Here is a 24,224-nt window from a genome sequence, read left to right as displayed (position 1 = left end):
ACACATATATGCATCCAGGTGAGAGAGAGAGAAGAGATGAGAGGCAGAGAGGCAAAGAAAAAAAATGCTTTCTTGTTAAATGTTCCTTCTAGTGACTTTTAACTCTAGCTGTGTTTTCGTTCATTTCATCCTTCTGATCAGAAGGTAATGGTATAGAAGGTAGATTCTGTCTGTCTGTCTGTCTGTCTGTCTGTCTGTCTGACTGTTCTGGTGGCAGAAGTTTCAGAGGCCTAACATATAGCTGGTGAGATGGCATGTTCAGTGTTGGAGCTCTATGGCCTGGTTCTCTGTAAACACTGGCCTCTTTCATTTTCATTATTCACAAAAGCCACATCTACACTTCTTGGAAAGATCCAGACATAAATTTGCTAAAAGTAACCATGAACAAATCAGGTATGTGTGTGTGTGTGTGTGTGTGTGTATGTGTTCATATATACATGCGTGCTTATTGAGGTGAATAATCTACATTTAGTAGAACTTCTTCTTGGTGTAGGACTTGCCTAGTATATGTGAAGAACTGGCTTTGATCCCAAGTATCAAAGAACAAACAATTAATCAATCAAGATAAGCTCTCATTTGAAAAGAAAACTGTAGGTAAATGAGTGCTAATACAGGACTCTTTCTCCTGCCCACTGCTGGGACACTGCACATTTTTATATAGCAGTGGGCAGGTGAGAGGAAGCCACAAGATCTATGAAACTTAGTATATTACTGATGCCTTCTTGAGCCTTCCAGGAAGTTGGATTTAACTGTCCCACACATAATGGCAAAGAATGCTTTGCCTTCATCCTCAGATGATTTTTAAAAACCTAATGGAATTGAAATCACGTACTATGGACAAAATTAGACATCCTTCTCTGAGCCAGCTTTGGTGCAGAAATGCAATGAACTCATATATACATGAGTCAGTCTTTCTATTAATTTCTCATACGCTCTTCATTCTATTTTCCATTTTCAGGGGTTCGTTTGAAGATTCGACAACCAGATTTTACACAGCATGTGTGGTAGAAGCATTTGCCTATCTGCATTCCAAAGGAATCATCTACAGGGACCTCAAGCCAGAAAATCTCATCCTAGATCACAGAGGCTATGCCAAACTGGTCAGTGTGATTCACACATAGATTGTGTCCTGACGTTTAAAAGTACCTGTGTTCATTTGTTAACAGAAAATCTATTTTCCATTTCAATGATACAAACTCTTGAGCAGTGTTAGCATCATAGTTTTAATTAAAATTAAAATGTATTTCAAATTATGTAAACTGTTACGGAAAACTAAGTTGGCAAGGTTTGAAATAATAATACTCCTACAAAGCATGTGTTATAACAAGTGTTAGAAAATGCCCTTGTTGTCATGTAATCACAGCCCTGAAAGCACTTATACATATTACTGATTTCCAGCCAGCATTCGGCTGTCCAAATGCACTGGAAATCAGTGCTAAACAAGACTGTCAATATTGTAGTATTTGATATTTAAGAATAATGCTCATGAGAAATGAGCCCTGAGGTCATGTTATCTCAGTTATGTTAATAGCAATAGCACTAACAATTGGCTGAGAGTTCTAAAGAGCTGCCATATAAGCAAAGTTCTTTCATTTAAACTGTTCATGTTCTGTGAACTTTGGTTGTGTTGGTGCCTGATTCTAGATAAACATTTGGAATTGTTACCCAGGCATGGATTTTTAGATAACCCAAATCAATGACCTGAAACTATTTGCATCTAAACCAACTACAAAAAAAGGGAAGCTTTCTGTATTTGCAGCTCCTCCAAAAAGTTCCGCCAAAAGAAGAGATTTGTTTTTAATTTGCATGTTTACCAAGAGTGGGTGTTGCTCTCTGCACTGTGTCACCCAACAACTTCAAAAGTAAACCTCTTTCTTATATACTCAAAACTACTGCTGTCAGCTTCATGCCATCCAAAGGAAAGCATGTGTATTCTGGGAAAGCGTTTACAGTGTCCCACTTGGACCTCTGCCTCATTAAAGGAGAAATTCTTTCTTTATGCCACAATCACTATTGGCAAACAAAGTAGAAAGATAGAAAAGTGTTTCTAGAAACAGCCTTTTCTTTTAGAGATTTCAATTTTATCCATGTTCAGGTTTTACTTTTCTCATTCGGACTGAATTTGAACATGGCATCTGTGTTTGTAACATACGTGATTCTTTTTAGAAGACAGGACTGTAATGATTTATTTCTTTATTGGTATCATCAATGTGCTCAGATAAATGCATATTCCTCTGCAACTTGATCATAAATAGCTTAGGTGTCTTGTTTTCTCTCTTCGTAAGGTTGACTTTGGCTTTGCAAAGAAAATAGGATTTGGAAAGAAAACATGGACATTTTGTGGGACTCCAGAATACGTGGCCCCAGAGATCATCCTGAACAAAGGCCATGACATTTCAGCTGACTACTGGTCACTAGGAATTCTAATGTATGAGCTTCTGACTGGCAGGTATGGACATTTACAGGGAACTTTGAATAACAACAGGCCTCAGACAGCTGTGCATTCCTGCCTTTGGCACTCTGACTAAATGATCTTAAAGTACGTCTCACTATACCATGGAACTCATCTTCATTTATTTATGCAAATAATCACATATTCAGGAAGCAAGCAACAAAGTAAGTTACAAGAGTACAACCAACTCAATACCAACTTTAATTTCACCATCACTGTCTTCTCGTCTCTCTCTCTCTCTCTCTCTCTCTCTCTCTGTCTCTCTCTCTCTCACCCTGTGTAATATAGGTATATCAAATTTTCTTGATATTTTTTAGACTTGCCATTTACCTGACAATACAGTATGAGAAATGATAATCATACAAAAAGTTCAAAGGTTATATTTCCTTAGAAGCAAGAAGACCTTCTAGCAGGTTTTGTGTCTAAATAAAATGTGAGCCCTTTGCTCCTCATTTGTATAATATAATCAACAGCCATTAGGAATAGCACAGGATATAAGATATATTACAAGTCCCCCCCCAAAAAAAATAATGCTGAAAGAAAAAGGACTGCACTACCATGTTATGTGCTAAAGACGTTGAGTAACACAGGGTCATCATGACCTATGGGGTTCAGAAGAAGGTTTCTGTACAATAAACGATTGAGACAGAACCTGGCAGAAAGAATAGAATGTAGATAAAGAGAGAAAGGGGAAAGACATTTTAAGCATGGCTTTCCTCAAAAATAGATTAAAAAATAAAATGACTATCTGATTCAGAAATCTCAGTATTAGCTCTTACCGTTAGAAGGCTGTTCAGAGTAACAACACCATGATGTGTCTGAGGCGAATTTTCCATACTCAGTGTTAAGAAATAATTTTCTTGCTATCAGAGGCACAAAAGCATGATGTGTGGTATTGGCCATGAGAGGGTTAGGGATCCGATTAGGTTCAACCTTCTCATCAGCACTTTTAACGCTAACAGATAGTATATCAATAACCATAAAGTTCTAAGGAGGAAAGGAATATAGCCAAAGTAATTTACACCAAAATAAGTTATTCTTAAAATAAAGATATGGCACATAAAGTGTTCACCCAGGCCTTTCACAAATGCTAATTGGCAAAGTCAGCAAAAGGGTGAATCTGATGAAAATCTCAGCAACAAAGAAACCGACAAATGGATTGATGATGTTGTTTGCTTTAGAATATTAGACTTTAGATTAAGTAATTTAAATGTTATTGAAGAGAATGTAAATATTATATTCTTTAACCCTTTTAATACCAATGTATTAAGGAGAGGGCTGGAATAGCTGTAGACATTTTTTATTTTTCATCATTCAAGATTAATAATCTCAAATTATTTTCATAATTGAGGTTCAAGATTCTAGTACTTTTTGTTTTATAACAATATTTTAGGAATTGATATTTTGTTCAAAAATAAATGTTCAAAGCTTAGCGTTTCTTTCAGTGTTACTCCTACTTGATGCAAAATTAAGTTGAATACATATCTGCATTTTAAAAAGCATATCCTTTTCAAAAAAGAGCATGCCTCCAATAGACAATAGCCAAACAGAACAAAACAAAATACAATAAGACAAGGTCCTCATATCAAGGCTGGACAAGACAACCCAATAGGGAGAAATGAGTCTCAAGAGCAGGTGAAAGAGTCAGAGATATAAGATACACTTGCTCCTGCTGTTGGGAGTCCCACAAAACCACCAAGCTAACAGCCATAACATCTATACAGAGGACCTGACACAGGGTGGGGGGGGTGGAGCTGGGAGAAAGGAAAGAAACTCCTAGGAGGAGTAGAGGAAGGGGTTGGAGTGTATTGTATGAAAGAAAATATATTTTCAATACTAAAATTTTCAGAATAGAATTTCTTAGTTTCTTAATAGAATTTTTTTGTTTTTTGTTTTGTTTTGTTTTTGTTGTTTTTTAAGGCAGGGTTTCTCTGTGTATCCCTGACTGTCCTGAAACTTGCTCTGTATACCAAACTGTCCTCAAACTCACAGAGATCCATCTGCCTCTGCCTCCCAGGCTCTGGGATCAAATGAGTACATCACCACCACTAATAGAACTTTTAAACTGATTAAAATCTGAGACAAAAGACAGACAAATGTCCTAATGAATGATATTTTAAATGATAATAATGTGATTACACATCCACCATAAATTTTACTAGATTCTTTTTCAAATCAGAAAACATATAAAGTTACCTAAAGTACAGTTTTTTGAATTAAAGATTATTGTACAGAATAGGTTTAATCCTTTGTTTAATTATACCTTAAAATGTTGTTATTATGACAGGATTATCAGCCTCAATAAGAATTTATTTTCTTTAAAAAAGAAAAAACTCATTATCATATGTGTTCATATATACAAATAATTTCATGAAATCTTGTCCATCAAATGTTAATTATTAATATTGTAGCATTATATAGCTCATTTTATACTAAATAATAGTCTATAGGGTTATGAATATTTTAGCAAAGACTAAACATGCATCATCTTTAAAATATACAAACGATGTCTCTAATAAATTATTGTCTAAAATAAATGAATATAAAAAGAATGAATAGAAAGTGCTAATTTAATCACAAGAAGACTTGGGGGACTTGATTCCTCATACTTGAAGCAAGATCAAAAGTGGCAAGTTAACTTAGGCAAGCAAAAGGGGCAGCTCATTCTGACAGCACATAAAGAGGGGCAAACACTAGGCGATTACACAGGATTGCATTTATCCATTTGAATGGCAATCAACGCTGTAAGTACTTACTAATAATGTACTAAAGTAAATAACACAGACACATACACACAGACAGTCAAGGGAAATACTATTGTGGTCTAAAGTGAAGAATCTAAAAACAGGGGCTTAAATAAAATAATTCATAAGATTTATTCCCCCAAAGAGGTATAAGCTCTGTATTTAGAGAGTAATTTCTGAAGAAATAATTTATCAAGTATATGCTAGTCACCCACGTGCCACCAGTGAGGCAGTGTGGAAAAGGCAGGAACATTCAATGGGCAACACTATGACCAAGCACAGGGCAGAGAGAGAGAGAGAGTCAAAGGAAGGAGAGGCCATTGCACAAGTGGCACTCACCAACAGCTCTGCTGAGCAGAGACCTGTGGAGGCGTCCTCCTCGGGGTTTGTTCGTTTCTAACTCTTGTTTCGGTGTCATAGCTCATGCAATTCGCAGTGTAAAAGCTGACATCATGAATGCGGCTCTACCAACATTCTAATTCCTATTCAGAGACTAAAACTACCATCTCTCCATCTTCCCCTGGCAGCCCACCTTTCTCAGGCCCAGATCCTATGAAAACCTATAACATCATACTGCGCGGGATTGACATGATAGAGTTTCCAAAGAAGATTGCAAAAAATGCTGCTAATTTAATTAAAAAACTATGCAGGTAAGTGTTTGAAGTGCATTTTAACAGGATCATAATGTGAAAATATTCAGCTTTTTTTTTAACATGACAATTATTTCATTTTCAGGGACAACCCATCAGAAAGGTTAGGAAATTTGAAAAACGGAGTGAAAGACATTCAAAAACACAAGTAAGTGTTCTTTTTTTTATGTAATTTAAGATTTCAGAATTTGGAAAGCATGACGAATTTCCCCAAGGTGGAAGCTTTTGGCGACTAGTTAGAACATTCAGAGAGAGCGTTAGCCTCTTGAGAACATTTCTATGTATATCTGAAAATTTGCTCATTAATATCCAGCAACTCATTGACTCACTTTCTTTCAACTAACACTAGCCAGTATTTGTTTTACCCCAAAGAAAAAAATATATATGTTAATAACTTTGACACTATTCTTTGTTACATAATAAAAACAAAATTGCTCACTAAAGTATACTTTATTTTTTAATTAAAGGCAAAACATACATATATATGTATATACATGCATACACACACAAACACACATACACACACATATATATATTATATATATACACAAACACACAGGGGATGGGGGGGAGACAGAGATACTTATAATCACCAGTGGCAGTGACAGTTAGATGCAAGAGAGCTAGGGACACAGTTCTTTATCCCACTCCAGGAGCTGGAGCTTTTCTTTACACTGTCTCTACTTAGGTGACAATGGGAACTCTTGACTTTGCTGAGGAGAGCCCTGCATTCCAGGTCAGGTGAAGATGAATCAGATTAAAGTTACTAGAAAGATTTCCAGCATAAGCATGGGGGTGGATAAAAAGAGAGCACACAGAAAGAATAATTCATACCCAAATATGGGCATGAGCTTCTCAAGTCACTTGCGTGTCTTAACAGTATCCACATGTTCTATTTTGTTGGTTGTCAGGTTATATCTTCAAGGATTGCTAAGAAAATTATTTTTGCAACGGAGATACCTTGGTTAAGGATAGAAATCTGGTAAAATCGTGAGTTAGTTGCCAGGGTTGCACAAGAGTTTTAGGACATCTTTTACTACACGTGTCTTCTAGTCAGAGTCCTACATATAATTGTAGCTTTACACCTGGGAAACAGAAAAAGATCATGCCCACTTAAGCCTTAAGCATATTCACTGCAGTTTAACAACTGTATAAAAGAAGCATTGTCTCTGTGAGGGTGCTCTTCACAGCAAATGGTGACCCGGGATGCGGTTTTGACTCCGATCTTGCAGCAGACTTTGCCCAGACTCCAGAATGAGGCATTACTTCTCATGTCTTCTTAGTCTTCTCTTTCTATCTTGGCCTCAGTTTCCCCCTCTGAGACATTGAGCCCTTCATCTTAATGGTGAATAGTATTCAAAGGTATATATTCTAAATCGTCTTTGTTGCTGAGCAGGGCTGCAGCCAGCCAGCTAAAGTCTCAGCCTGTGATATCTAAGGATTAGATAAGAAAGTATGATTACTTGGGACATCAAACATATAAATAAGAAAGTATAACATAACATAGACTGTTGTATTTAATATTAGCAACAAAAAACAGCAATGCCTCCTTACTCATGAGCTATCCGGCAGCCATGATGCTGGTCCTCGAGAACTTCATCTATGTATACAATGAAATATGACCATATCCAGCCTCAATGTTCCCAATCCTCATGGATGGATACCCTTCAAATTTCAGACTCAGGGACCTTGGGGTGTCATAAAATCTGCTGGTAGTTATATACTGAGAATGTGACTAAGCATAAAAGAACAATTCCAAGAAGAAATCCGTCCGGTGGTAGAATAAATTAAAAAGAAAACAAAGGCTGTGAGCACTGAGTGCATACGCTAACTGTGCCTTAAAAATAACGACATAAAGTCAAACATGCAAATGTGTAATTGGGATTTATTATTTAGGAAGTTATGATATTGAGATGCCCTTTTAAAAAATGTCTTGTTTGAAGAGAAATTTTAAGGCTTTTCAGAATATACAGGTTTAAGTGCCATGCTCTTGGGATGTCATCGAGGCTGAGTCCCAGGAGGGACAATTTTATTATACAAAGTAACATTTGAGTTTTCTCAGTTCATGTGCATCAGATCTTTATCCACCCTGAGACTGTCAGCACACATGGGAGATGGAAGCATTTAGGTAAGATCTCATTGTCAGCCTCCTTTGTGGCACCCGTGCCACCACACTACCAAGTCGAGGGTGAGGGGCTGTGGATTTAACTCATACACACACACACACAAACAATAACACAGTGGGTCCTTTGTGCTAAGAGAGCAGTAGCCGCGGCAGCGGTTTATTATTCTTTATCCCAGAGTTCCAAGGAGCCTTCTTATAGGCAGCAAAACAGGAATCCCCCTCCCAGGTGAAATCCCTCAAGAGGTAATCACACACAGGAGGAAAAGTCTCGAGGAAGGGAGGGGCACATTCTCAGAGCAGTAAACACGACTAGCTAACCAGGATAAACACAGACATGGAAGCTGCTAGAAACAGGATATGAAACAGCAAGACATGCAGGCAGCCCAGTCAGACCTGGTTCCTACAGGTCCCCCCTTTATCTAATACAAATGAGTTCCTGTCTTAGGTTGCCAGGGACAGTTTCCTATCTTACCCGTCACTGGAAAGGCTTTGTACTTCAAAACCCTCCTGTCTTAGGTTGATTAGGAACTTCCATGGTCTTACCCATCATTGGATACTCACTTATCAAGGCTCAGCCAAGCCAGGGCAGTAGGGTTATCCCCTGCCAAAGGCACGAGGACCTGTTGTGCATAGAACTGTTGAAATGCCTGTTGCATTCTTATGTGGCAGAGGCTCCAGAACAGAAAACCTCCTAAGCCACATAGCAGGATGCTTCGCATGATAGCATCACTTCAGCCTTTTAGTAAGCTTCCCACAGCTGTAGGCCCTTTATAAAGCCATTCCCCATAATGGGTAGAACTCTAGTCTCCTGTAATAAGGCTGTTCACTGATTAAGATTTTAGACAGCCAATTGTATCATAGAATTTAGAGAATTCTGAGTAACCAACTCACTGGCCACCTCTCCTGAGAGTTTATCCATCGTGTGCACAGTAGTTAACAGACTAAGAAATGGCAATGCTCGCAGCAGCAGCAGTGGTGGCAGTAGCTGCTACAGCAATGATGACAATAAGAGCAGCAGTAGTTCTGAAATCGGTCCTTTCACGGTAGATCACCAGGCCTCGCCAGCCGTCATGCGTCACAGGAAAGGGAACCACTCCAGGTGTCCGTGCCACCACGGCAGTCTTCTCATCGTTCCAGCAACTTCTTGGATGGCAAATCCTGCAGGGAACAATTTAAAGTCTCCCCCTCAAGGGAGTCATTAGTAACAACAAGGAAAGGTGCTACAGCACAGATAGCTGAACTTATGATATTTTTACTCCTTTCCAGATCCTCAGGCATAGCAGCCGTGCTCAGGCTGCAATTACTCAAATACAGCCATACTGGTCTGCTCAGACCTACTGGCTTCAGGATGGGGAGGCCGGCTCTTCACCAGAGCCCAAACGGTCTCCTGTAGGCTGGGCTGACTGTTGTGGAACAACAGGACGCACATAACGCCCAGGAACCCAGATTGACACTTCATTGTCCTGTGGAAAGACACAAGCAGACCCTCAGGCCCACACCAGTATGGGGTCCGGACCCTTCCACTGACCAGTGGAAAGATCTTTCCATTTAACCAGTCCTTTATGTGACTTTTGGGAGGTCTCCAATGTCTATCCGTAGCAGATAAGCCTGAATCGTCCACAGTTAAAAAAATTGAGAATATACAAAATATATGCTAATTGAGAATGCAGGGAGGATTTTCCTCCATACTCCCCCTTCTTTATTTTAGCAAGAGAAGCCTTAATGGTGCGATGTGCACGTTCTACCAATGCTTGTCCCTGGGGATTATATGGAATCCCAGTTTTATGAACGATCTCGTAGTCATCTAGAAACTTGGCAAGGCCAGCACTAATATATGCAGGGCCATTATCAGTTTTTATTTGCTTGGGAGTGCCCATATACGCAAAAGCCAAGAGCAGATGTTCCTTAACGTTTCGTATTTTTTCCCGAGTGAACTGAAGCAAAAAGTAAACCTGAGTATGTGTCTATAACACATGAACATATTGTAATTTACCAAAGCTTGGAAAGTGAGTTACATCCGTTTGCCAAATATGGTTCAGCAGGAGCCCTTTAGGATTGACCCCAGTTTGCAGAATTGGAAGGAACTCTGTGCAAGATGGACAGTCTTTAACTATTTGGGTGGCTTGATCTTTGGTAACACCAGTATGACAACATAAGGACCTGGCGTTGAGGTGGAATTTATGGTGTAGTTGCTGAGCTTTATCCACCCCAGTGATTACTGTCAGAGCTATGGGCTCTTGAGTAAGGGCATCCACCATCCTGTTTCCCTCACTCAAGGATCCAGGCAGGGATGTGTGTGTTCTTAAGTGTCCAATAAAAAGAGGATGTTGTCTCAGGCAAATTAACCCCTGAATCTGTAAGAGAAGGCCATGTACCGAAGAAATAGGAGCTACATAGGCAGATGTTTCTAGGAAAGGGAGAATTTATTTACTATCAAAATAGATGTTTATAGATGTATATTAGGAGATAATTGTAGAGCCAAAAGAACAGCCTGCAATTCTGCCACCTGAGCAGAAAGGGTGGCTACCGTAATTTGTTTGATTACCTTCTGGGAAAAGACTGCTGCAATACCTTTAGAAGTTCCGTCAGTAAAGACCACCCTAGCATGAGGAATAGGCTGCTTCTGTATAATTTTAGGAAAAACAACAGGGTGCATTTTTTAAAATTCAACTAACTTATTTGGAAGATAATGATTGTCAAATTTGCTGAGGGTAGAAGACATAAAAATTGCCCAGTATCTTATTCTGCTGCACATAAGACACAAGGTTTTTCTAAGTGGGAAATCCACAAGGCTGGGGCTTAGGGTCATCCTTATCAATACCACTTAGTGAGTGATCCTAAGTTGCTGAGGAAGCTAATGAACAAAGCCCCAATACTGAAAGGAAAATTGAAATGTTTACCTGTCAAGAGTTTTCTGGAACACTTCAGTGTTGCTTGCAGGCTTCCTAGTGGGGCTTTTACTAGGAAACCTGGGGCAACTTCCCTCTGCCCAGGCAGCAGCCATCACAGGAGCTGAAAGCCTGTAATTCCTTTAGGAGAGAAGGACTGGTATAGGCTAGCATCTGTAGTCTTTAGGCACTTGTAGAACATGATCCCAGGCTTTGGAAGTCTCCACTGAAAAGGCAAGGGTTCTTCTGATGGGCTTGCCTTTTAGAGATGACTTATACTTTGTCTGACACTTTCACTTCCCTTTTCATCCTATCAATCAAAACATTTATTGCTTTGATTATGTGATGGGAGCCTCTTTTCTGGTCCTTTGAGCCTCCTACACTTTAATGGGCATCTCTTCCCTTAATTTTAAGAATTTTCTTCTATAATTTTATTAAAAACCTTTTCTGTGCCTTTAACCTGGGTTTCTTCACTTATATCTATAATTTGGATGTTTGATCTTTTTATAGTATCTCAGATTTCCTGAATTTTTTGTTCCTGTGCGTGCGTGTGCATGTATGTGTTTCCAGTTGGACCTAGTCATCCGGAATTAGGTACTTGGCAGTTTGGAGTGTGTCTAACTCATCTCACATTTTGAGTGGTATTTGGATCTCAGTTTGTAGTTACCCCAACTTTCTAGGTTATGGACCAACTGAATAGCTGAATGGTTCAGTCTTGGGGCCAATCTGCGTTGATGTGTAAATGGAGTTTCAGAAGTAGTTGCAGCTCAGCAAATAAGAACGGCTTCTACAAGTCTATACGTAAACTTTGTGTAGGTTTAGAAGAATCTCTCTGTCAGTCTTCAGTTGTGGAGCCCTCCTCATATTCTGTAGGTGCTACTTAGGATGGATGAGCTGGGGTGACAGGTTAGACTCCATACTGTGCCAGGACACGGTCGAAGAATCGAGTAGGAGGGCAATAGCCGGTAGTTGGCGGATATGGGTCTAGGAGACCTACCTAGAGTTCACGCCCAACTATATACTGGGCAGGTATGATTTAAACTAATTTTCTAAGCTAGTCTAGCTACCTCCCAGCACATTTCCTAAGTTACTTGCCAAAATGTGTCCTATCCTAGCTGGATCTGCTCTATGGGGCCATGTTCTCTCCCTCCCTCCCTCCCTCCCTCCCTCCCTCCCTCCCTCTCTCTCTCTCTCCATCCTTTTCTTTCTCCTTCCTTCTCCCAGTCTCATAGTCCCTAGCTGTGACGCCCATCTTGGAAACCAAACCTCTGCCTGCTTCTCTTCTGCCTAATTACTGGCTGTCCAGACTTTATTAACCAATCAGAGATAATTGAGGAGCAAATTTTACACAACAAAGACTGGCTATGTTAGAATGCAATCTTCTGGGCCAGACTGCAACCAGAACTTGGGGCCCAAAATTTAACACCAGACTAACTAACAAGGAAGGACTTCCTGTGGTGCTGAGCGATGCATTGGGAAGGGTGGCAATAGAAAGGTGGATGGGTAGAATGGGTCTGGAGGACCTGGCTGTAGTTCTGGAATGGATTACACATGGTTAGAGACTTCAAAGTGAGTAAGGTTACTGATAGGTGGGCTGGTGCAAGGGGTCTAGAAAACTTTTTTTTTAATGCAGCTCATTTTTGTTGCTGTTGTTAGATTTTTAAAAATTAATTTATTCACTTTACATCCCAATTGTAGGTCCCCTCCCTTGTTGCCTCCTGGCCCCACCCTCTCTCCTTTATACCCCTAGGGGGAGCCCTCCTCCCCTAACATCTGACCTCAGCCTATCAAGTCTCATCTGGCCTGCCTGTATCCTCTTTCTCTGTGACCTGGCAAGGCAGCCCCACCAGGGGGAAGTGATCAACCTGTGGGAGCCAGAGCCCATGTCAGAAGTAGTCCCTACTCCCCATATTATGGGACCCACTAGGAGACTGTGCTGCCTATCTACCACATCTGAGCAGAGGGTCTAGGTCCTCAGCATGCATGGTCCTTGGTTGGTGCATCAGTCTCTGTAGCACCCCCCCCCCCCACCTGGATTTGTTGGCTTCATTGGTCTCCTTGTAGAGCTCCTATCCCCTCCAGGTCCTTCCACACCACCAAATCAAATAATCCAATTAAGAAATGGGGTACGGAACTAAACAGAGAATTCTCAACAAGGGAATATTGAATGGCCGAGAAACACCTAAAGAATGCTCAACGTCCCTAGTCATCATGAAAATGCAAATCAAAACAAATCTGAGATTCTATCTTACATCTATCAGAATGGCTAAGATCAAAGAACTCAAATGACAGAACATGCTGGCGAGGATGTGGAGAAAGGGGAACACTCCTCTATTGCTGATGGGAGTGCAAACTTGTACAACTTCTTTGGATATCAATCTGGTGCTTTTTCTGAAGATTGGGAATAGTTCCACCTTTTCTAAAATAAATAAAATAACTGTATTCCAATGACTATCTAAGAAGGTATCTTAAACACAGACAAATTTTAACTTCCCTTTTCCAACAACAGTTTGTTAGGGGTTTTAAGTCCTATAATAACAGGCACTTAGAAACTGCTGTTAAAACTCATCCACTTCTGTAGAGGGCCTACAAAGGGAAGGAACCAACAGCAAGATAAAATGTCTCCCTGCCTTCATTGTGCACATAGGCCTCTTTTCCTTTGAGTTGCCGGCTTATATCTGCAGGTAAGCATACCAATCACTCAAGAAAGCACAAAGTTAAATTATTGCTTTAAATCTTTGTAGCCCAGGAGCATCAGCCAAGCAGAAGCACTCCCAAGATGAAGGCAGCCTGCACCCAAGAGAAGGAGCATCCTCTCCTATGAGCCAGCCTATCTACCCAAGCAGTAGGGACCTCTTGAACCACCTTGTAAAACTAGAATTGAGAGAGCAGTCAACCAGATAACATCTGTACCAAGACTGCCCAGTTATGCCTCTTGATCTCTTCTCAGTGTTTTCTACTTACATGTAAAGTTTATGTCAGTATCCAAACAATGAGGCTAGGGCCATTAGGCACCTCTATCTGCTTCTACAACACAACTACAGAAATCAAACCTCTCTCTACAAGCTTTGCCACTACTATCTCTTCAACTGGCATAATTAGGACAAATGGCCAAGTTTTGTCTGTTGGGGCTAACTACAGCTGGAGAGTTTTTGTCTTGAAATTCCCATTATACTGTAAATTAAAAGGAGTTTTGGGCCACTTTCCTCTTTCAATTTACATTAGTATTCATTGTCTTATAAACTGACTTGGAATCATATGAAGAATATACAAATATAACTATATACGTAAAGATAGATCGAAGACCCTTGCTGTTAAGGTCACCTGTGTAGGGACAAGATTCTTTTGAGGGCTATTGAAATAGCAATTCATCATGTTCAAAAGCCTTATTTTATACAGTCTTTCTCCTCCCTCTTCCACAAGCCTACAGTTTTCTTTTCTTTTCTTTTTTATAATGTGTAGGGGTCTGGAAGTAGTAGTATGGCCTAATTCTCTTTGAAGTTATAAAGTCTTTTTTTAAATATTTATTTATTTATTATGTATAGAGTATTCTGCCTGCATATACACCTGCATGCCAGAGGGGGCACCATATCTCATTGTGGATGGTTGTGAGCCACCATGTGGTTGCTGGGAATTGAACTCAGGACCTCTGGAAGAGCAGCCAGTGCTCTTAACCACTGAGCCATCTCTCCAACCCAGCCTACAGTTTTCTAGGAACCTTGTTGATAGGGAAGGATATGTCTAAATCCCCTTAAGTAACTCCTGGGAGCTGGCCACCGTTTGCCTTAACAGGTTACAACCCGAAGTACCCACGGAGCCACCCTATTCTCTGATTTACCAAAAGGAGGGAGAGAGGGGATGAAGAGGACATTTCTTAGCCAACTTTTTAGGTGCAGTTTTAGCCACAAATATCATATATATGGCTATTGTTAACACTCATAAAATAACATCTCTTGAGATGTTCACAGGCATACTTGGCTGGAGATGTTCACAGGCATACTCGGCTGGGTCTTAGCCTTCAACACAAGTGTTTGTTTTTCTAGTAACCCTCATGCTTAAATCTGTGTTAAAAATCCCTACTAACAAATCTTATCTGAGATTATAAAGTCAAGAATCCCATTGGCACCTAAGTAGAGGTCTCTGAAAAGCCACCTCAGGCTGCTACTAGTGATAGTATAGAATTGGTCTCTGATCTTCCATCTCCACTGTTACTGGCATGTTGATTCTCTAGCAAACATGGAAAGTATTTGTAATGCATAGAGATGAGCATAATATGACATTTATTAAATTATTATAGTGCAAGAACTTAGACATACAGACGAAAATGAAATTACAAAAAAAGTTTTGTGACAAACTAAATTTGGTAATTATACTTTCAGTGTAAACGTTTTAGATAAAAATTTTAAAAATATTTAAAAATTTTTAAATTTTATAAAATAAGCTTGTATCTGTAATACCAACACTTAGGATCACTAGTTCAAAGCCATCATCACCTATGTAGCAAGTCGGAGGTCATCATCCTAGACTACACAAGACCCTTTCTTATGTGGAAAAACAAGAACACAATCAAATGGAAATAATTTCTGTCACCTGAAAACACTTGCCTGGCTGCCTTTCTCCCATGTACATCAAATATGTTGTGGTGAGAATACAGAGCCAAGATGCACTGTCTTAATTGTCTTTATTTTTGCTTCTTAGGTGGTTTGAAGGCTTTAATTGGGAAGGCTTAAGAAAAGGCACCTTGACACCTCCCATAATCCCAAGTGTAAGTAAACTTCTCAGCTTGTGAATGGTATGCACCTGATTGTTGACCGAAAACTACTAAAGATTTGTTACTTCAGAGTTTTATGATCAGATTATGAGAAATATGAAACACCATATTAAAATAATGGCATAGTCTAAAAATCCAAAACATAATACTAACAAATCTAGGGATGGTTATTATACGTGTGATCTGCCTTTTATCTTTTAAAATTCTCCACTGGAATTCAAACTCGCCTTGCTCATGAATACAAGTCATCTGTTGTTATTGTACACGTTAAACATGTGCAGTGGCAGCGAGAAGAGAGTTGAGAATTTACGCTTCCAGTGTTGCTTCATTTACACAACCACACTTACACCGCATGACTTTGAAGCTATGCGTTCTTTCCTCCTTCTACTAATGGCTGTAAGGAGGTTCTTTTTTCCTAACATGGTTTACTGGAGGAGGGCGAGGGGGAGGCATGCTGTTAAGTAGCTGGTTTGCCATTGGGGTGTGTACATCATATTACTCTGAAATAGACTTCAGCTGAATGAAGTTGTTTCCTTCCCACTTACTGCCCTTGTTTAACGCAGCATGCTGCACTTAACGAAGGGGGAACTGCTTTGCGGTTCTATGAATTTTGTTTATATGTTTCAGCTCTCGGGTTAATTCAAGATTCTTTGCATATAGAAACATTTTTCTTTCTTCTAAGCTTCGTTTCTCTGCTGATTGTTTTTTTATTCAGAAAACCAATAAAAACACTACACTCACGTCTCACATCATAGGTCCTGATTACATTCGTGGGGATTTGTTTTTAGAGTAAGGGTGGAGTAAGCAATTAGAGTAAGCAATTAGAAGACCCAAAAATTTGATGTCAATGTTTCTCACCTAAATTGATCAGGGATGACTTTTACATGGTAGGGATGGTTACGAGGGTTTTGGTCAATGCCCTGATGATCAGACTTAACCAGCAAATATCTAAGGATTGTGCTCAAGTTTAGAGCAAATCTTTAAACTTCCTTTGTACTTAGAATAAACATGTTTCTTAGACTACTTTCATTATATTTTTTAAAAGCAAACATTCAAAATTCATACATAACATGGAATGCCAGGGCCTATGGCCTGGCTTCTGGCTCCTTCTCTGGCTTTGCCTCATTTTGCTCTCGTCTCCTAGGCAGCACTCAGGTTGGCAGGTTTGCCAGCCTCAGAACGGAGAACCCTGCTAGAACATTCATGGGTGCTATATCCTCTTTGTTGAACAACAGTTCTTAAGTTAAAATCATACTTTTCAATGATATTTATCTATGATCACTCACATTTTCGTAGCACCTTGTAATTTTCTTCAGAGCATTGTGATTTTATATAATTCCTTACAATTTCCCCTGAGCATAGGAAGAGTGCCTGTTTCCAATTCCTCAGAGTTACCCAAAATTTAAAGCACAACATTCATCTCATAGTACATGTTCAAAAATTGTCATGGAACAAAAAATGATTTTAAAAAATATCTATTAAAAGTTCAAGCTCAGTGTCAGGGATGGTAGGTACACACCTTTAAATCCCAGCACTCACACTCTTAATCCCAACATGCAGGAGACAGATACAAGTAGTTTCTGAGCTATGTGAGTTCAAGGCCAGCCTAGCCTACAGACTTTTTTTTTTTTTTTTTACGTTATAGGCCAGTAGAGGCTACCCAGTGAGATTATATCTCAAAACAACAATACAATTCTAGTTCAATATAAAAAGAAAATGTATAGGTTTGCAAGATTAAATACTTTTCTATGCATCGATTGAAATCCTATCATTTGTACCAACATGGATGTGACTGGAGATTGCTTTCATGAGTAATTCAGTAACAGAAAGATAAAAGGGACTACACAGTTACTCCCATGTGCAATCTAAAAGCAAGTTGCTCTTACAAAGGTTGAAATTAGAATGTTGTGTACCAGAGGCCTAAGAAACTGAGGATGGCAGAAGAGTGGAAAGAGAATAATTGATCGATAGCTACCAAACTAGATAGGAGCAGAAAGCAAAGCATGCGACTGACCAGAGCAGGGTGATGAAAGATAATAATAATAATAATAATAATAATAATAATAATAATAATAATAATAATAATAATAATAATAATAATAATAATAAAAAATAACAGAAACAACGAGGAATGCCACGTTCCAAAGGCTAGAAGAAAAGATGTTCAAAGTCTTCACAAGGACCAAAAATAAAAATGTTTTAGGAGACAGATATATTTAATCTGGTCTAAATATTATTGAATGCATACAGCTCTCGAGTTACCTGTTTAAAAAATAAAGAACTATCCTTCAGTGGCTCACGCCTTTAATCCCAGCACTTGGGAGGCAGAGGCAGGTAGATCTTTGTGAGCTGGAGGACAGCCTGGTCTACAAAGTGAGTCTAGGACAGCCAAAAATATAAAATAAAAAGAAGGAAAGGAAGGAAGGAAGAAGAAAATCCCTAGGTCACAATTCTACCAAATAACATCAAACGCATCTTGTTCATTCTGTCACGTTGCAGGTTGCATCACCCACAGACACAAGCAATTTCGACAGTTTCCCTGAGGACAGCGATGAGCCACCTCCTGATGACAACTCAGGCTGGGACATAGACTTCTAATGTATTTCTCTTACCTGCTTCTGCCTTGCTGAAGACAGCTTTTTCTGAGACACAGCTGCCAGCAAACCTGAGGGAAAGAGAGAAGATTAGTGCTCGGGGTCACCATGATGCCTTTGATCGATGCTGCTCCAGTAACTACAGTGGCATTAGGACTTATTGCTTAGATTACGATAGTGCTCTTTACATGTTTTATGTTTGAACCTACAATAGCAGTTGACATGGTGGTCCTGAAGCAAAGCCTTTCGCCAGTAAAGTGATGTTTTCTATTGTTGCGATGACCTTGCTTTGCCCTGATTATATTTTGAAAGAGTGTAGAAACACTTCAGTCTAGTAGAGGAGTCTGTATCTTGCTAGAATTACCAAGAAGAATAGAAAATAATATATTTGGTACGATAGATGGCTGTGGTACAGAACCCGGGCTATTCCCTTTCATCAAGCAGAGGGTGTGGCGCCTATGTCTGCTAGTCGGTATGTATATCGTACAAAGAGGACCACACATCTGTGGGTCACTGAGTTCATGTCAAACCAGTGCTAGAAGTCCCTGAGTTTCTTTCCGAGCTGATGACGAGACTGAATGTTACCTTTTCTTTCTGATAGATTCCAAAAATTGGTCTGACGAAAAAAGCACAACTGCTATGGTTTCCATACAAGCCCCCCCCCCCCCGCCCCTGTGGCAGGTACATAGTACATTTTTAGAGGATGGAAAATGTACGTGGAAATTGAGAAATTGACATGACAAAATGGAGGGGGGGAAAAGGAATTCACAACACCATTTCATGTCTTTTTAGAAAAAAAGTATATTGTGCTTAAAGATGGTCCTGGAAATGACTAGCAGCCAATTGGTTTTCTTTATTACCTAACACCCTCAAACTGAGGCTTAAACGATTCCCTTTTGTAAGAATAAACCAACCCTTGGGGGAAGGGGTGGGATGGGGTGGGGAGAAATGAAGACCCATCCAAAAAATAAAAATGAAAAGGTGCTACGTCTATCTTTCATCTGTAATGTCAGCGTCTGAACGGACGACACAGATTCTAATCATCATCTCCAGCCAGAGACTCAAGCATTTTTCACTAACTTTATTAAAAATAAACTCCTGTCAGACATCACAACACAGTCCAGGTCGCAGAGAGAAAGGATATTAAAAAATGTATTTAAACTAGTCACTTGTCTTAGGCCTGAACCAAAACAAGATACAGATGTACACTCTGAAAGCACAAAGTCGACGTTATTAAGACTTATTACGCTAAGGACTTTTGCTTAGTTGAGGTCAAGGAGGAAGACACAACCTAGCAAGGAAAGGAGGACCTTTCCCTGAGGACGTTTGGCAAAGTAAGAAGGGGTTAGAGAGGGAAACAGGAAACTGATTTCTCGAAACTGCATTTCAGCTAAATAGAGCAGAGAGATATTACAGTCTTGAAACTTCATGTTGGCTGGAGAAGACAAGCTATGAAATGATCAAATTATCATTTTCACATGAGGGAAAGGATCATCCAAGTAAAGCAAGTATGTTATTGGCAGGCCAGCTGACCACTGTTGTTGAGTGGCAGAACGTCCTATAGGTTTTTCTTGGCAGGTGGCATGTCACTTATGCAGAGAAACGTACAACTGTCCAAGACATCGTCCTGATTTGGAAATGTGTGTTAGTAGAGGTTGCTATTTTTTGAGTAGTTTTTTTTTTTAATTTAGACATTACTATAAAAATGTTTCCATTAGATCATCACACCCTAGCCTGTAAGTCATGAGTTTTGTTTGAAGTTTCATACTCAAAAATACTTTCAAATGTGTGATCCTATCAAAAAATAATGCTCCAAAAACATCTGAGGACTTAGAACTACTGAGAGTATATTTAATTGGGGTAGAAGTCCAGTGAAAACTCTGATCCTGATATGTGTACTGGAATCCTCTTCTTCATAAGCAATTTCTCAAGATTACTAGATTTCCCGAGAGGTCTGTGGATTTCACAAACTAGATAGTATAAAATGAAACACATCAAGCTAAAGTTCAGTGGTTTAACTGGTTTTAAAAATGTAATTCCAACAATATAATCAGTGTTCAGTAGCTTTTGTTGCAGACAGTGGGGTTTAGGTCCACTAAAGGCCTGCTGGGATGCTAGGATACTACGGTGGCCTTGATATTAGCAAATGGAATCTGTTTCTCTCATTTTTCGCATATTCACAAATACCGAGGAGATAGCATGAACCATGTATTTCGGAACTGAGGTTCGAGACTAAGACAACGTATGAGTGAGTGTGGGGGTGTGTGTGTGGGTGTGTGGGTGAGTGTGTGTGTGTGCGCGCGCGTGCACTCTGTAGAGGAAAAGAAGAAAGTAGTTGCTTTCAGCACAATGTGACGTGGGCTGTTTTTTCACTTGTGATATATCTTTGTTCATTTCATCCACAGTATTGATTAGATTGTCCAATGCAACCACAAGAAAGAAAGGTGAACTCTGTCTTCCAAGAAATGCTAACAGAGAACATCCATCAGATTTTAACCCTGAATGTTAAGGATTTAAATCTTGTCTTAAGGACGACAGTAGGGCTATAATTCATGGTCAGCTTCATAAGCTACATCTTACTCCCCTGACTCTTCCAAGCCCCCTCCTTTTTATTTGGCTTTTGTTTTGTTTTGTTTTGCTTTCTTGCACCAAAGAACATCTGGGTAAATTAGAATAGTGTCAATTTGTTTGATTTGCTAACTGACTTTCTTGATGATGCTTTTGTGTATGGGAAATAGGGCTTTCTGTGGGTCTTAAGTCACAGAAAAACTGCAAACTGCCAAGAAAAGGACATCACAATATTCTATTAGATTGGACACTCAAAGAAAATGCATTTTGGAAATTTATTATAGTTGATTTTTATACTATGACCTTCTTTGTTATTTGGATGTAAATCAAATCCATGTAGCATTTAAGACAAATTTATTTTTATTATATCCTCACAATCATAGGTTTTTGTCTTAAAATTGGGGAATATACATGTGGACTACACATGTAGAATAATATTTGACCTATTGACTCTCTCTCACTTCATTTCCAAATGGAGACCTGATGGTGAACCTAAAGAAGTCAGCTACCATATTAAACACAAGTGTATTCAAACCAACTTTATACAGTAAAGGTGATCTGTGCATTATCCACACTGTTTTCCTTCACAATAGGACCACAACAAATATTTATGTAAATAGATATTTTTGTGTGATATTTTGTGGTACATATAACTTTTTTAGTGTTTCACAGCATTATGATTTCATTTTATTTGTATTAAGTAATGTTTTTAGGTCCAAGTAGACTTGAATGAACATTATAATTGTTAGTATTATTAAAACTTATGTCAACAGTACTGTCACTCATCTGTCCCATAGTTTAGAACATGACCTGGCTATCTGGCGTTGTTGCAAGTGCCTTAAACTCATGGCATCTTATTAAGAAAACAAATTTGGTGTTATGCTGCATGACAAAGACAAACACACCTCAAAATGTTGTCCTTTCTTAGCTTGCTGCGTTTTACAGTTCTTTCTGCTAACAATTTATAAAGCCTTTATTATATAAATATTGATGAATTACAGAAATGATGAAGTTGTTATCTTATTTCTGTTAAATGTACCAGAGCTGTGTGTCTGTTCATGAGATACAGCGTCATTTCTGTGAAATGTATAAATGTACGTGCAGGTCAAATTACTATATGACATACTATCAGTCTGTATACAGGTATTCCTGTTTTGCTAAAGCTGTGCAGACTCAATAAATTTAAAAAAATAAAAAAAAGTAGTGCAGTCAAATCCTAACATATCTCATTTTATAGACTCCATTAACAATGGTCCAACCACACACACACACAAAAAAAGGAAATGACTGCTCACCACACCTCATTATGAAACCAATGATGAAAATGTACCTTGGTGCACCCCTCAATAAAATGCGATTCTTTCTCTGAGTTCTTGTATATGCAAATCATGTATGAGGCAAGTTTTCAGGAGACCTTGAAAGCAAAATGTTGGAAGTATGTTGCTCGCCCTCCTCCTTTTCTGCCCCTGCATCAACAGACAGAGCTCTGGGACCTTGGCCATGACCTAGAGATTTGGGCTTTCTAAGTAAAGGGACATTTCTTTAAGCGTCATCTATCCAGTTTATTTCAATGTGTGATGTTTTTTACCAACTGGTCAGTTCTTTTGTACTCTTACAGCTATGGTTATTTGATTGTCCTCTTACAATTTGTTCTATATGAAAGAGTCTTTTGTTAGAATGCAACAATTTGTCATTTAATGGTCATTGGCCACTTGCACTCTTTTGATGTAGATTAAAAACTTTTTCATAACTTAACCTGCTTTGATTTGCTCTGTATTTTCCCTGCAGCTGTAATTGCAGAGTGCCTGTTGGATACTTTATAGAGTTGAAATAAAAAAAAAATAATTACTTTTGAACTCAGTTGTCTTTAATTCCAGATGAGTCAAATAATAGAATTAATGTGCTACCATACAGCATTTGAGATGCCACATAGTCATTGACAATGTACAAAACACCTGCAACCCAAGTGTTTTTCATGGGATACCATAATAGGAAAATAATTGAATGACTCATGTTTTTAAAATTCAATGAAGATAATATCAGGCCATGTAACGTGAAGAGTGAAGCAAGACTTCCACACCAAACAGAAACGTTCAGTGTGTAAAGCACATTCCTCGGACTTTGCTTCCTGGATCCTTCCACTAAGCTTCAGCTACAAAAAAGAATATGGGGGAATCTGAGGACAACATGGATGTAAAAACTCGGGTCCCTGAAATGATGATGGGCACCCCCCTGTTCCTGTGCTCCTCACTGCAGGACATGACTAACCCATTAAAATGAGCATGTGGCTTTCCTCAAATCAACTGCTTTTGTCCCACTGACATACACTGCCCGTGACAGTTCGTGGGGAAAAAAACTTAAAGAAAACTAGATATGCAGTCAAGGTACTTTCTCAGTCTGACAGTCAAAAATCAGAATGAAATACCATTTAAGTATAGTAACTCAATAATTTCACTTCTCCTAAAAAGAGAAAAGTAACATGAATTTTTATTATCCTGCCCCCCCCACCCCCAGCTTTCCTACTGTAGTTCTAAGAATTGTCTTATTTGGTTTTTAAATTATTCACCATTTTAGGGCCAGTGTGCTGTGATACTCATGCTTACAAATGAGATGATGGAGAGTACACACAGCCACTCGCCCACTAGCACACTGTGGGTAAAGCTCAGTACAGTCACGACATAGTGATTCATAGGAGTCAATTAGGGTCAATACGTCAATATATCAGAGAAGAATTGCCTAATATTTACATATCTCCCCTCAGATTTTTCAGCCTTAAATGTGCCCCGTACTGATTAGTCATTTTTCTGTTATTGTGATCAGCACCTGAGAGAGATGTCTTGAAGGAAATCTCTACTCTTTAAACCTCAGTGTCCCCAAGATATCAGTCCAGTAAAGTGAAGAGGCATGGTGGAGCACAATAGTCCACACCAGAACAAACAGAAAGCCAAAAAAAAAAAAAGAGGATCCTTGAAAGGGTCACAGTGAAATATAGCCCTTAAGACATGCTTTAAATGCCTGCTTCCTCCAACACGGTCTCAATCTCAACTTGTACTAATTCTATCATAGTTTGAATCCATGAAGAAATCATTAACCCAATAATTAGGTCAGAGCCCTTAGAGTGGAATAGTGTCTGAAAATACTTTCACAGATAAACCTATAAATATCCTTTACGAATATTACATTCTTCTCAATCAAATCAAACTGACAAGATTTATCTACCACTTGTATATGATGTAGGACGGCCACCACACTAAAATTCTTTTTTTTTTTTTTGCATCCTATTTAAAGTTTGTGTGTGTGTGTGTGTGTGTGTGTGTGTGTGTATGTGTGTGTGTATTCTTTAACTTCTTTCAAGATATAAGCTCTCTCTGTACAGTAGTATTTATCTGCAACAACTCTATTTTTCAGGCAAAAATCAACCTATGGAGCAAA

General features: G+C 39.0%; 1 protein-coding gene across 1 annotated transcript in view; it reads left to right on the top strand.

The window, feature by feature from the left end:
• Prkg1 (protein kinase cGMP-dependent 1) overlaps nucleotides 1–19,160 on the top strand; it is a 403,711-nt gene extending 384,551 nt beyond the window's left edge. The window contains exons 10-15 of the mRNA XM_051146331.1: nucleotides 959–1,100; nucleotides 2,286–2,449; nucleotides 5,724–5,846; nucleotides 5,932–5,994; nucleotides 15,558–15,624; nucleotides 18,130–19,160. Of these exons, the coding sequence (XP_051002288.1) occupies nucleotides 959–1,100; nucleotides 2,286–2,449; nucleotides 5,724–5,846; nucleotides 5,932–5,994; nucleotides 15,558–15,624; nucleotides 18,130–18,228 (658 nt within the window). The 3' untranslated portion in view covers nucleotides 18,229–19,160. The remainder of the gene's footprint in view (nucleotides 1–958; nucleotides 1,101–2,285; nucleotides 2,450–5,723; nucleotides 5,847–5,931; nucleotides 5,995–15,557; nucleotides 15,625–18,129) is intronic.
• Nucleotides 19,161–24,224: the final 5,064 nt, after the last annotated feature.

Source organism: Acomys russatus, chromosome 5 (genome assembly GCF_903995435.1).
Source record: "Acomys russatus chromosome 5, mAcoRus1.1, whole genome shotgun sequence".
Classification (NCBI taxonomy): Eukaryota; Metazoa; Chordata; class Mammalia; order Rodentia; family Muridae; genus Acomys; species Acomys russatus.
The sequence above is the reverse complement of the archived record's forward strand: the minus strand, read 5'-3'. Positions and strand labels throughout refer to the sequence as shown.